Source organism: Vulpes vulpes, chromosome 14, assembly GCF_048418805.1.
Source record: "Vulpes vulpes isolate BD-2025 chromosome 14, VulVul3, whole genome shotgun sequence".
Lineage (NCBI taxonomy): Eukaryota > Metazoa > Chordata > Mammalia > Carnivora > Canidae > Vulpes > Vulpes vulpes.
In genome coordinates this window covers 4,618,753-4,632,479 of record NC_132793.1, presented here as the reverse complement: position 1 = coordinate 4,632,479, position 13,727 = coordinate 4,618,753, and the positions used below count along the sequence as shown (strand labels likewise).

At 42.2% G+C, this 13,727-nt stretch overlaps 1 protein-coding gene across 5 annotated transcripts in view; it reads right to left on the bottom strand.

Moving 5' to 3' along the window:
* LOC112932177 (serine/threonine-protein phosphatase 4 regulatory subunit 1-like) overlaps positions 1-13,727 on the bottom strand; it is an 84,034-nt gene that overhangs the window by 53,739 nt on the left and 16,568 nt on the right. For all 5 annotated transcript variants that reach the window (XR_011996848.1, XR_011996849.1, XM_072735522.1 and 2 more), the window contains one exon: positions 654-786. Coding sequence is in view for 3 of the 5 variants with exons in the window: in XM_072735522.1 (XP_072591623.1) it covers positions 654-786 (133 nt within the window). In the remaining 2 variants the exon portion in view is untranslated. The remainder of the gene's footprint in view (positions 1-653; positions 787-13,727) is intronic.

Sequence of the window (13,727 nt, the reverse complement as noted above, 5' to 3'; positions counted from 1 at the left end):
AAGGAAGACACAGAAGACAGAAGCAGTATCTGATGGAGGAGGGGAGACAAGAAGAGAGACAGCCCCAGTCTGCGACGGCGGGGAAGAATGCCCGCAGACTCAGCTTTGGGCGGACTGTCAGCTAAAAGAAATGTCTTAGTTTCTGTTTACTTCATGAAATAAGAGCCAAGGTCACGTCTTGGAGGAATGGTCTGAGTCTGGAGAAGAATCCTGCCAGCACAATGAGGAGTGACAATACAACATGGCGGGACAAGCAGCACCAATGTCCCTGAAACATGGGGCAGTCAAAAACCAAAACGAGCGAGCAATGTTCCAACTGATGCTTTCAATTATGCAATACATTTTACTTTTCTGAGTACGGCACGTGTGAAAGAAACCCAGTTAGCAACCCTAATTATTTAAACACCATTAAATTTCATCGGTGTTTTATTCTTGGCTTACCAGGTGACCAGTAAAACAGTTAACAAGAGTAATGGAGAAACCTAATCAAAGGGTGCCATTCAAACAGAATGCCAGGAACCTGGAAACAGCCCACGTGCCACCACATCCCCAGGAGTCCTCAAAGCTGGCACAGAGAGGTAGCCACCACCGTCAGCACGGCAAAAACCGACCCAGTGGAGGCCTGTGCGTTTGGGAAGGGCTGGTGAGCTCACCGGTTGAAAATGTTCTCGCTGAAAGCATACTTTTCCAGGCGAACGAGTGGAGGCAGGCTATCCTGGCCTGGAATGTCCAGAAAGGCCGTTACCCTCATGCTGTCACGATCTGGGCCATAGTCTTCAAATCCATCTAAAGGGGAAGAGGGGACAAAATTGCATTCATCACGTCATACTTGAGCCAAGGCAGGCCTTTGCAGCACACTTTCTACCCTCCTGGCCCTTTCCAGGGGGAACCTCTGAGTCTTGCAAACTTGGTAACTCATCTAAAATGAAGTGGGTAGGTTTATAATCCAAGAGAAGGGTGACAAGACCAGAGTCATAAAGGAAAGCTAAATGTCCTTCCTTCAGTGTCATCAATCTGACGTGAGTCACCTCTAACCAACAAAGATGGGAACCTCTCCTTTACCGGGGAAGTTAGAAGCAAGTGAACAAAACAGCTAGCTGACTCCTGGGAGGAACATCCATGGAGTGCTATGCAAACAGATATGAAATAGTCAAAAGAAAAAGAGAGGTGTTTGGACTCATAAGCAAGAATATGGTAGAAAGCCTACTCCATATTTGGTCTTGTCTAAACATACTTGTCACACAGCTTCATGCACATGACATCGGTTCCCATCAAACCACATGGCAACACCCCACCAGACCAGACCCCTCCACATGGATGTCTAACAGGTTCTTCCAATCCCTCACTCTGGCCAAAACTGAGCCTGTTGTCATGCTGACTCTTCCCTGCAGCCCCAGCTGAGGGCAGGCACACCCACCCCACAAAATGGGGGACCAGCATGGCCGCATTCATGGGCTCTGGAGCCAAACATCCCTGGAACAAGATGAAGCTCGCAACACAACTTACTAGCTGTGCGACCACAGTTAAGTGATGTAACCTGTCTACATACCCAGGTCTTGTGGGATCTAGCCCCGCATAATCTGGCCAACCTTGACTGTGGCCACCACCCTTTACCCACCCACACTTCAGGGGCATAAATGCATCCCTTGCACTGAAACAGCTGAGCAGGAAGCACTACTCATGCAAAAAAGTACAGGATTCCTACTGGGCAGAGTGGAAAACTTGTTAATTTAGGTAGTAACTGATAAGAGTTTAAAATAAGAAATGACATGTTTGTGCCTAGGTGTTTACTCTGAAACATTAACCACATTTTTCCTCCACAAATTCTTTTACACTAGTAATTAGAGCTTATTAAAATTTTATACTATATAACAGTTACCCAGATAATTTTAATAAAGAAGTATACATTTGTAGAAAATATATGTGTGATGCAATCAAATACATCATTTCTTGCAGGATCCCTGCCAGGGAGGAATAGGTCCCCACTGAGTCACAGCCAAGCCCCACCAACCACAGTCATTTTATATGAGCTATTTTCCAAGAATTTCAGGGCCCAAGAGCAACATGCAACCTTCATCCCACAGATATTTAAGAAACAGTGTGGACCTAACCTGCAGTGACTTTAAAATATTAAGTTTAAAGCAGAATTTGTGGGGCACCTGGGTGGCTCAGTCAGTTAAGCATCTGCTCAGGTCATGATTTCAAGATCCTGGGATCAAGCCCTGCATCAGGCTCCACGCTCAGCAAGAAGTCTGCTTCTCCCTCTGCCATCCCTCTGCCCCTCCCCCCTACATATGCGCTCTCTCTCCTTCTCCTCTGTCAAATAAATAAATAAGTAAAATCTTTTTAAAAAAACAAATAAATAAAACAGAATTTGCTAGACTTTTGGAGTCATAGATAGCTTTGGAACCTGCTGATAGCCACACATAACCATATGCAATACTTTTCATAAAGAATCACCCAGGGCACCTGAGTGGCTCAGTTGGTTAGGTGCCCAACTCTTAATTTTGGCTAAAGTCATGATCTCAGAGTGTTAAGATCAAGCCCCGCATCTGGCTCTGTGTTGGGTTGTGGAGTCGGCTTAAGGCTCACCCTCTCCCCCTCCCACCCCTCTTAAAAAAAAAGAATCAGGGGTTTCAAAAGATCCTCTGAGGTCCACCTGTGTACTTCATGGGTTAAGAATTGCTATTTTAAAGTTACAAAAAATATGCAAGCACTCTTCAAAAAAACTATCAGTGAACTAAAGAACTTAGCAATTAGTTCTACAAAGGAATAACTGTTATTAGAGGATATTAATGATTCTACTATACTAATTATATAACATTATACTAACCATATATATGGAAATAAAAGCCATAAACCACGCAATACTGGCTAATAACTAATATTCATTGGCTGCTTCCAGGAACTGTGCTAAAAGCTTTGTGTATAGCAGTGGTTCATTAAATCCTGACAACAACCACATTATCCCCCTGTTTCTGGGTAAAAAGGCTGAAGCTGAAAGAAGCCAAGAAAGCTGCCAAACACAACTAGAGAGGAGTGGGTCAGGATCTGAACTCCAGTAGTTGGACTCTATAGACACTGTACTATACCATACTGCCAGAAGAAACCTTCATTTTAATTTTCAAAGAAATCCTTCCCACCACCCTGTCTGAGCTTCAGACACAGTAACCTTCCCTTAATTCTTCACATGTACCAAAATCCTCCTCTCAGTGATTTTTCTACACATCATTCCCACTGCCTGGGACACTCTCATATCTTTGCCCCCTATCCCACGCCCCAGCTTAGGGACCCCTACACTGATCTCCAGAAGGCCAGTCTCTGGTAACAGCCTCTTTTGGAACTGTTGGCTCTTCTGTCCTAACACTCCCCGTGGCACCAGGTTTGGTGACTGTGTCATGCTTGTCTCCCAGTGGCTCTGTGAGCTCCATGCACTATTAACACCAGCACCCAGGATAGTACCTGATAAGTAGTAGGTGCTCAATAAAATGTAGCAAAACGAAGAATGATGCCACCAAAAGAAACTTGAATGATAGCTATGATACAGAACCATAAAGAAAATGGAACCTTGGGATATGCCTTGATAAATCCCCTCATTTTGTGGACAGCTACAGAGATGCACCCCCAAAGCCAGCAGCAGAACTAGGATTCTTAGCACCCATTTGGTTGCTAAGAATATTCTGCATTCCAGTCTAGTGTTCTATCAAGAGATGTGCAGAAAGGTCTCATGAGATGAAGGCTGAAGGAATCAAAGACCAGCAAAGCCGAAGGGAAGGGTTATGGTCTCAGAGGCATCTGAAGGAAGGTGACAGACTTCCATTTCCAGCTGATATGGTAAAAGACCCTCACACTTTACACATCTAGAAGACTAGAAAACCATCCACAAAACAAGAGTTTTCAGGCACTAGACAGCAGGCAGCACAGGACAAGGGCCCTCAGAGAAAGGACACAAACAAGGAGCCCTGGGATGGCCGCCTCTGACTGCCCAGAGAAGTTCCAGAGGTCCAGAGAAGGAAGTATGAGGGGGGGGCCAAAGCGGCCAGCATTTGCAAAGAAGGAAGCAGAAGAGGCCAGCAGAGTGGCCCCCAGAAGCATCCTCTGAGTACAGATCCATGCACATGTGAGAAAATACTACCAAGACTGAGGAGGAACCGTAAGAAAGGAGCCAGCAGTCCTTTGTGGCACTCACATGCAGGGAGCAGCTGTCTCTTCTTCCCACCAGCCAGGGGAGGGAGACCCTGTGACACATGGCACTATTTTAGTAGTGGCTAAATGAGTCTAGATTAAAGCCTGCTCTGGACTTGCCCTGATGGAGTTTACATTAAGCCTGAAATGAATACAGCCCAATCCCCAAAAGTTAACTATTCATCATAACAAAACCCAACATCCCCAGATTTATACAATTTGTACTGTGAAACCTAACAACTAATGCCCCCAAATTCTTAATGTCTGGCAGCCAATCAAATATTATCATGCATGAAAAGAAGCCAAATAATATGACCATAATCAGGATATGATTAAATGAATAAACTGAGAAAGTCCCCCAAATGTCAGAGATGATGGAATAGAAAATGATCTTTAGGGCAGCCTGGGTGGCTCAGCAGTTTAGCACCACCTTCAGCCCACGGCATGATCCTGGGGACCCAGGATCGAGTCCCATATTGGGCTCCCTGCATGGAGCCTGCTTCTCCCTCTTCCTGTGTCTCTGCCTCCCTCTCTCTCTCTCTCTCTCTCTCTCTCTTCTTTCTCTGTGTGTCTTTCATGAATAAATAAATAAAATCTTTTTTTTAAAAAAAAGAAAATGATCTTTAAATAGTAATTAAGGGGTGCCTGGGAAGCTCAGTTGGTTAAGCATCTGATTCTTGGTTTCAGCTCAGGTCATGATCTAAGGGTAGTGAGATCAAGCCCTTCATTGGGCTCCATGATCAGCACAGAGCCTGCTTGAGATTCTCTCTCTCTCTGCCCCTCCCCACCCACACTCGTGGCAAGAATGCACATACACAGTGCATGCTCTCTCTCAAATAAATAAATAAATCTTTAAAAAAAAAAAAAGAATATTCCACGTATCCCAGAAAAACACGGCGATCTTGATGAGCAAAATGGAAATATAAAAGAGACCCAAGTGTAAATTCAAGAAATGAAAAACACAGTAACTAAATCAAAACATAAACTGAAAGAAATTAACAGATAAGAAAAATAGAAAAAATCACAGAACTTAAAGATAAGCAATAAAAATTATTCAAAATGAAACAAAAAGAGAAAAAGTAGGAAGAAGAAAAGAACAGAGCATCAGTTATTTGGAGATATTATTGAGCACCATAACATATGTGTAACTGGGACACCTGGGTGGCTCAGTGGTTGAGCATCTGCCTTTGGCTCAAGTTGTGATCCCAGGGTCCTGGGATTGAGTTCCACATCAGGCTCCCTGCAGAGAGCCTGCTTTTCCCTCTGCCTGTGTCTCTGCCTCTCTCTCAATCTGTGTCTCTCATGAATAAATAAATAAGATCTTAAAAAAAAAAAAAGAAAGAAAGAAAGAAAATACAGGAGAAAAATCTTTGTGTTCCTTAGTTAGGCAAAGATTTCTTAGAGGGAGGTATAAAAAGCATATGCCACAAAAAGAAATACCCATGAATTCAACTTGATCAAAATTGAAAACTTTTGTTCTTCCCAAAGCATTGGTAAGAAATAGAACACCAACTGTGGAGCTCGGCTAGCTCAGTCAGTGGAGCATGCAGCTCTTGATCTCGGGGTTGTGGGTTCAAGCCCCATGTTGGATACAGAGATTACTTAAAAATAAAATCTTAAAAAAAAAGGAAATGGAACATCAAGCCAAAGAACTGAGGAGAAAATATCTGTAAAATATATCTGATAAAGGATCTGTATCCAGAATATATAAAGAACTCTTAGAGCTCAATCTTTAAAATAGGGGAAAAAAACTTCAATAGACATGTCATCACAGAAGATACACAAATGACAGGTAAGCATGGGAAAAGATGTTCAACATCATTAGTCATCATTAGTAATTAGGGAAATGTCAATTAAAACCACAGTGAGATAATATTACCCACCCACTGGGAAGGCTAAGAAAATTTTCTAAACTGATTATATTAAATGTGTTGGCTAGGAGCAACTGGATCTCTCATACGCTGCTGGTAAAATATGCAAAATGGTACAGCTACTAAAATGGTTTGGCAGTTACTTGAAAAAATAAATAAACACCTACCATCTGAACCAGCAATTCTACTCCTAGATGTTTACACATGAGAAATGAAAACATATGTATGTTTACGCTAAGACTTGTATTTGTGTGTTCACAGCAGCTTCATCCATAATAGCCAAAAACTAGAAATAGCAAAAATATCTATCAACTAAGTAGGTAAACAAATTGTAGCATATCCATACAAAGGAATACTTCTCTTTTTTTTTTTTTTTAAGTTTTTTGTATTTATTTATGATAGTCACACAGAGAGAGAGAGAGAGAGAGGCAGAGACACAGGCAGAGGGAGAAGCAGGCTCCATGCACCGGGAGCCCGACGTGGGATTCGATCCCGGGTCTCCAGGATCGCGCCCTGGGCCAAAGGCAGGCACCAAACCGCTGCACCACCCAGGGATCCCCCAAAGGAATACTTCTCAATAATAAAAGGGAATGAAGGACACCTGGGTGGCTTAGCAGTTGAGCGTCTGCCTTTGGCTCAGGGCGTGATCCCGGGGTTCGGGATCAAGTCCCACGTCGGGCTCCCTGCATGGAGCCTGCTTCTCTCCTTTGCTTGTGTCTCTGCTTTTCTCTGTGTGTCTCTCATGAATAAATAAATAAAATATTTTTTTAAATAAATAAATAAATAAAAAGGGAATGAGCTACTAATATGCAACAACATAGATGCATCTCAAGAGCATTATATTGACTTAAAAAAGCCAGACACATAAGATTTCATTCTGCATAATTCTGCTAACATGAAATTCTAGAAAAGACAAAAACATACTAATATATAGCAGATCAGTGGTTGTCTGGGGTCAGGGGTGGGGAAAGGTGTGATAGCATATGGTCATGACACACTTCTGGTAGGTGCAAGACATGTTTCATTTCTTGGTTGTGGTTGTGGTCACACAACACTACATACTTGATAAGACTCATTTTAACAACTGACCTTCTGTATTATTATATATAAATTATACTTCAGTACAGGTAAAAGAAATGAAAAAGAATAAAAGGCAGGCAGGCAGGCAGGCAAGCAGGCAGGCAAGAAGGAAGGAAGGAAGGAAGGAAGGAAGGAAGGAAGGAAGGAAAGACATGCAGGCAGAAGGCTGGCCATTCTTCTATTCTTCCCAAGCCCTCCTTACAAAGGCTAGAATGAAACTGCCTGGCAAGTTGCTGGCACCACTGTGATTAAAAGAATTCTTAAGAGTATCTAACTTCCTTTGCTCTGATTCTGTATTTATGAAGTGAGCTTGAGATCTTAATCTCCTTGAGAACTCCAATTCAGATCCAGAGAATGCACAGTACTTATGAGACCACAGGGAGTTGTGTGTGGTCTTCAGGTAAACCTTCAATTCATTTTAAAGGCATGCAGGAAATGTATCTTAAAATTGCCAGGCTATTCATATTTGTCAGTATGGTGCTATTTGCCCCTGAATGGTGTTAATAAAGCACTGTCAAGTTCTTACTCTAGACTTTGTCCAGTGGGAAAGTACTGATCTATCAACCTGAATACCTTAGCCTTCTAGGCAAATATTCATCTCATTCTAGTAAGTAATAAACTGACATTCCGATTATAATTCTAACATCAGTCCCTTTTCTCCAACCCTATTATTACTATCTTAACCCAGCATAGACTACCACAGGAGTATGGGCTTTAACAACTACATTCAAACCCCAGTTACTGTATTTCCAACAACTTACGGTGGAGCTGAAGAGAAAGGAACCCCTTCCAACCACACACAAAAATCAAAAATTAAAAATAGGGAAATTTAGATAAAATATTTTTAAATGCAGGAAGGTAGGAAAGAGGGCAGAAAAGACATCCTTGATGCCAGAAAGGAAAACAGTAATCAAAGTGAGAGCAGTTAGCATAAGGTGACTCCCTATGATCAACATTTAAGACCTACATATAGGTCTTAAGCACTAAGATTTCTGAAGCCCACACGGGGATAAATGATACAGGTGAATTTGAAACTAAGCCCCCAATATAAGACAGTTGAGGAAAGGGAACTGCAGTTAGAGTGGGAGTTGGGGGAGGGATAGTCAATCCTGATAAATCAAACCAGAGGCCTACATGACCTATGAGGGCAGAGTCAATGTATAGCACCTACAGAGTACAGGAGCCTCACTCTGAGCCTCTGGGAGCTCATCGTCCAGAGGTACTCCAATTACAGGCATCCCAGAGCAAGCAAACAAGAAGCTACTCTAAAGTGCCTTTCACAATCCAATAAGCATGCCATTTCACAAAACAATCCCTGATGAAGATAAATTCCAAACCATATATGGTTACGAACCTTCAAGAGAGTTAGCAGACACAACGAATGAAAATGTGTACCTCCAAGATTAGAAATATTAGAAAAACCTAAAATAGACTATCCAATAATTATGCATATAAAATGAGTAGGATTTAAAATATAGATATCAAAATTTTTAAAAAGAGGAATGAGAGTGGGAAGAACAGGCACATTTGAAAAAGAACCATGTAGAAATGAAAAATAGAGACAACTTAATTAAGAATTCAGTAGCTGGGATCATGCTTAAATAGCAGTTTAGACACAGCTCAAGAGAGAGTTAGTGAGCTGGAAGATTGATCTGACAAATCATTCAGAACACCACACAGAGAAACAGGGAATTGGAAAATACGGGACAGCAGTTAAGGCCCAGGAAGAGCAGAATGCTAAAATCTGACATAAGTCCAGTGAGAATTCCAGAAATAGGGATTAATGAAAATAGGAAGAGGCAATATTCAAAGAGATAATGGCTTACAGTTTTCCAGAATGGGGGGGAAATGCATATTCAATTTGAAGAAGTACAAACTCTGAATGAGTGATTAATAACAACCCCAACCTTAGGAGCACCATAGAGCACCCATGGCAAAGAAAAGCATCCAAAAACCCCACAAAAAAACAACAAACTAACTGAGAAAGATTACAAATTAAATCCTTGATATCTTACTTAAAAGATGTGAGAGGCATATTATTTATAATCAATAGGAGTATGGGGTCTTTAGTCAAAATACCTGCAATCCCACACTGCTTCTTACCAGGTATGTGACCCCGCAGAGATATCCCACCTCTCTAATTCCCAGTTCCCTCACCCTACCAGACGCCTGCCTCAGACGACGGCTGCAGTGTGGAATAAACAACATCAGTCAGACACACTTATATAGCATCTGAAACACACTGCGCTTGGAAAAGATCAGCTGCTATTAAACACATTATATTACTGATACTTCTGGGCAACTACAGCCACTACATAGTGTGTGTGTGTGTGTGTGTGTGTGTGTGTGGAGTGTGTGGGGTCAGGGGGTCCTAGAAAGAAAAACATCAAAGGGTTAAACTTGGCCTGAACTCTAGCTTGACCCCTCAACCATGCATGTTTGTGGCAGACTCTACAGCACAGGTAAGGCTAAGAGAACTGAACTGAGATTCGGATTACTACTCACCACAGGAGAAACAGAGCTAATAGTGGGACCTCATTTGATTTAAGTGCCTCCTGAAACAAGGGGCGCCTGGGTGGCTCAGTCAGTGAAGTATCTGCCTTAGGCTCAGCTCATGATCCCAGGACTCTAGAATCTAGCCCAGTGTTGGGCTCTCTGCTGAGCAGGGAGCCTGCTTCTCCCTCTCCCTCTGCTGCTCCCCCCCAATTATTGTCTCTCTGAAACAAAACAAAGAAATCAACACTCTTTGGAGGCATATAACAGAATCCAGAGATCGTATAGTGTGTGATATTCACAATATCCAGGTTGAATCCAAAATTACTCAACAAACAGAAAAACATGAGCTAGCTAAAAGAGAAAAAATGTCACAGAATGACTCTAAGGGGACCCAAATGTTGGAAATATAGATGAGGATGTTAAAGAAACTATCATAAAGCACTCAGGGATGTGAAGGAAGTACACCTGCAATGACTGCAAATATAAGGAATCTCAGCAAAGACATGCTATTAAAAGATATGAATAAAAATTCTAAAGTGAAATAATATCTGAGATTTAGAAATTTGCGGAGCAGACTTAACTAAATGATCAAATAATGGCAAATTCCCCAAATTTGGTGAAAGAAGTAAAGATACAGAATCAAGGATCTTAGTGAGCCCCAAGATAAAAATCCAGAAAACCACACCTAGACACAGCTTAGTCAAACGGACGATAATCTTGAAAACAGCAGAGAAAAGCAACCACTACACACAAAGACTTAAGGATTCAAATACCCTCTACTGCTGCGTGGGAAGCAGAGGAAGCAGAAGACCATGATGCCAGATGTGAGGGACTGGAAGGAAACCGTCAATCCAGGACGTGACACCCAGTGAGACCCCCATGGGAATGATGATGAAATAAAGACACTGCTGGATCAGAACAAAGGGGAACAAAGAATTTATTTGTCACATACCCTTTTAAACAGAGCCAGCCAACACAGACTATGAGAAATGGAGAAGTGCTCTGCAGGCTGAAGAGAAAGGATCCCACTTGGAAACTTGGAATTCAAAAGGAATCAACAACATTGGACTGGTAAATATGTCAGTAAATTTTTTTAAAACTGTATTTCCTCTTAATGTCTTCAAAAATATGTATGATAGTCTAGAGCGATACAAAGCAAAAATGATAATTTTGTACTGTGGAATTTATAACATATGCAGATATACCACATAATAAAAACGGTAACATAAAGTAGGAGGGTAATAAATGGAACTCTACAGTGGTCAGGTTTCACCATTTTACATAAAGTGCTGCATTATTAACTCTAAGTAGATGGTTTCTGTCTCCACAGCTAGACGTGGGGACCCTTTAAAACCCTGGGACCGTGTCATATAATGCCTGGCACACAGCAGACACTTAATAAATATTGGCTTCTGTAGAAGTCAGTCTCCCGAGACTTTGATTACCAGGATTCAATTCAGGAGTCCAGCAGCCCCTGAGAATGCGGAGAAAATCTAGTTTCCACAACGACAAACGTGAGGCGCAGCAGTGAGCCGCCCCCACAACCTGAGTTACAAAGCAACCAGGACATTAATTCTCTTCTGCCTGCAAAAGTGAGAGATCTGAGTTTCAAAAAGAAAGGAAACAAGTCAAAAACCACCTAAATAAGTAAATGAAGGAATTCGAGCATTCAATGTAAAGCGCATGAGTTAATAAAAAATATCCAACCATCCTAATGAGTATAGTAGAAGGAAATTTGGGGGATTTGTAGCAAGTATGTAAGGAAGGGCAAAGGGAGTAAGGATGTGTAGAGCACATCTGAAACAGTAAGAGATCTGAGTTACAGGGATTTTTGTTTTATTTCATTGTAAGAACTAGAGCTACAGATTTCATCTTCTACAGAACAAAGACCCAAGTTATGTGAGTGGCATCCCAGGCTGTGGGGCCTTCTGCATGAATATGCTGCTGGGGGCCCATCAGAGCCAGAGAACCGGCCTCCCTGGCACTCCGGAGTGCTCCCCATACTCTCGGACTGCAGCTCCGACCCCAGCCAGGCGGCCATCTGGCCTCAGAGTATGGACAGCTTGGGACATCGCATCCCCCAGTGTGGCACAGGGAAAATACATTACGTCTCACTAAGTCACGGGGGGATAAGCTCTTCCTACGCAATTCTCTAATGACATCAACAATGCTTCCTTTCCATATAGTATGTCTTGAATGCTTCCCTAAAACTGGTTAATCTTCCCTTTTAATACAGTGCAGGCCTCACACTCTGAAGCTTGGGCAGGCAGCTGTGTCCACCTCAATTTTAAGGTTATTTTATTTTTTATCTTACGATATCTCGGTTTTCATATTGAGCAACGAATACAGTTTTTCCAAATGTGTTCAAAAAGAAGTCACTGATACAGAGAATAATACAGATGGAATATAGGTAAAACAAAATAGGAAAGGTAGTATGGAAATGAGTAACTTCTGAAAAATACTGGATTAGTGTACTCCAAGGAAAATATTCCCAATAGTAACATCACACTTGTGCAAATAAGAATGTCTTTTATTCCAAGTACTGAAAATCTTTTTGCGTGTGTATGTGTATAGGTAAACATTTTCCCTTGTGTGGATCAACATCCTGGCCCCTTTCAAAATTAGAAAATTCTACTGGAGTCTAAACTAATGAGATTATCAGTGAGATTATTGCTATTTACCTACAAATGATATTTTAGATTATTTTTTAACTATTTCATGAAAGCACCAGTAAAATGCACATGCAAGCAAGGTTTGGATGCCCTTTCCACAAAGTGAATGAAGGTAGCCAGCGTTAGCTTCAATGTCACTTGTGAAGGCACCTGACCAGGTAGTGTGATAAACAACCTCTTCCTGTGATGTTTTAATGTTATTGCTTTTTTATTAAGTCTTCTAAGACAGGGCAGCCTGGGTGACTTAGCGGTTTAGCGCCGCCTTCAGCCTAGGGCATGATCCTGAAGACCCAAGATCAAGTCCCACATAGGGCTCCCTGCATGGAGTTTGCTTCTCCCTCTGCCTGTGTCTCTGCCTCTCTCTTTCTTTCTGTGCCTCTCATGAATAAATAAAATCTTTAAAAAAGGGGGATCCCTGGGTGGCTCAGTGGTTTAGCGCCTGCCTTCAGACCAGGGCATGATCCTGGATTCCCGGGATCGAGTACCACATCAGGCTCCCTGCATGGAGCCTGCTTCTTCCTCTGCCTATGTCTCTGCCTCTCTCTCCTCTGTGTCTTTCATGAATAAATAAATAAAATCTTTAAGAAAAAAAAAAAAGTCTTCTAAGACAAACTAAATCAATCAACAGGGCGCAGCCCGGGTGGCTCAACCGTTTAGTGCCACCTTCAGCCTAGGGCGTGATCCTGGAGACCCGCGATCGAGTCCCACGTCGGGCTCCCTGCATGGAACCTACTTCTCCCTCTGCCTGTCTCTCATGAATAAATAAAATCTTTTAAAATCAATCAATCAATCAACAGTTGATAACCTATGTAATAATAAAGCAGGATTTCTCAACCTCAGGGCTGTACATTGCAGGATACTCAGCAACATTCCTGGCCTCAAGTCATTAGCTGCCAGGAGCATCTTCTCACCAAGTTGTGACAATCAAAAAACATCTCCAGACATTGCCAGAAGCCCCCATTTGAGAATTACTATAAAAGAGAAAGACTATCAGGTGTTGTTACCTGAACAACCTGTGGTTGGTCCCAGGAAGGGAGGGGCCTGAGGTAAGAAGGAAAGACCCAGCCCACCTTTGCCTCTCTGAGCTTTCCCATGACAACTTCTCCCCTTCACTGCCATCTCTTTCGGCCACATGGCTCCTTGCTACTTCCCAGTCCCTTCCCTGGCTAAGGGCCTTGGCACAGCAGGGTGGTTCCCTCTGCCCGGACCTCTCCTCCCCAAGATGTCCTCTCTGATAACCTCCTTCTCCTCTTTAAAAATCTGCTCATCCATGCCTCCATTCAGTGAGTTCCTCCTTGACCACTTTATTTTGAAATTGCAAGCCTCCCACCTATACTCCACTTTACCATGATCTACTTTTCTATTTTTCCAGAGAAATTATCCCTTTATAACATACAAAATGAAAAAAATAATACAAAATGTT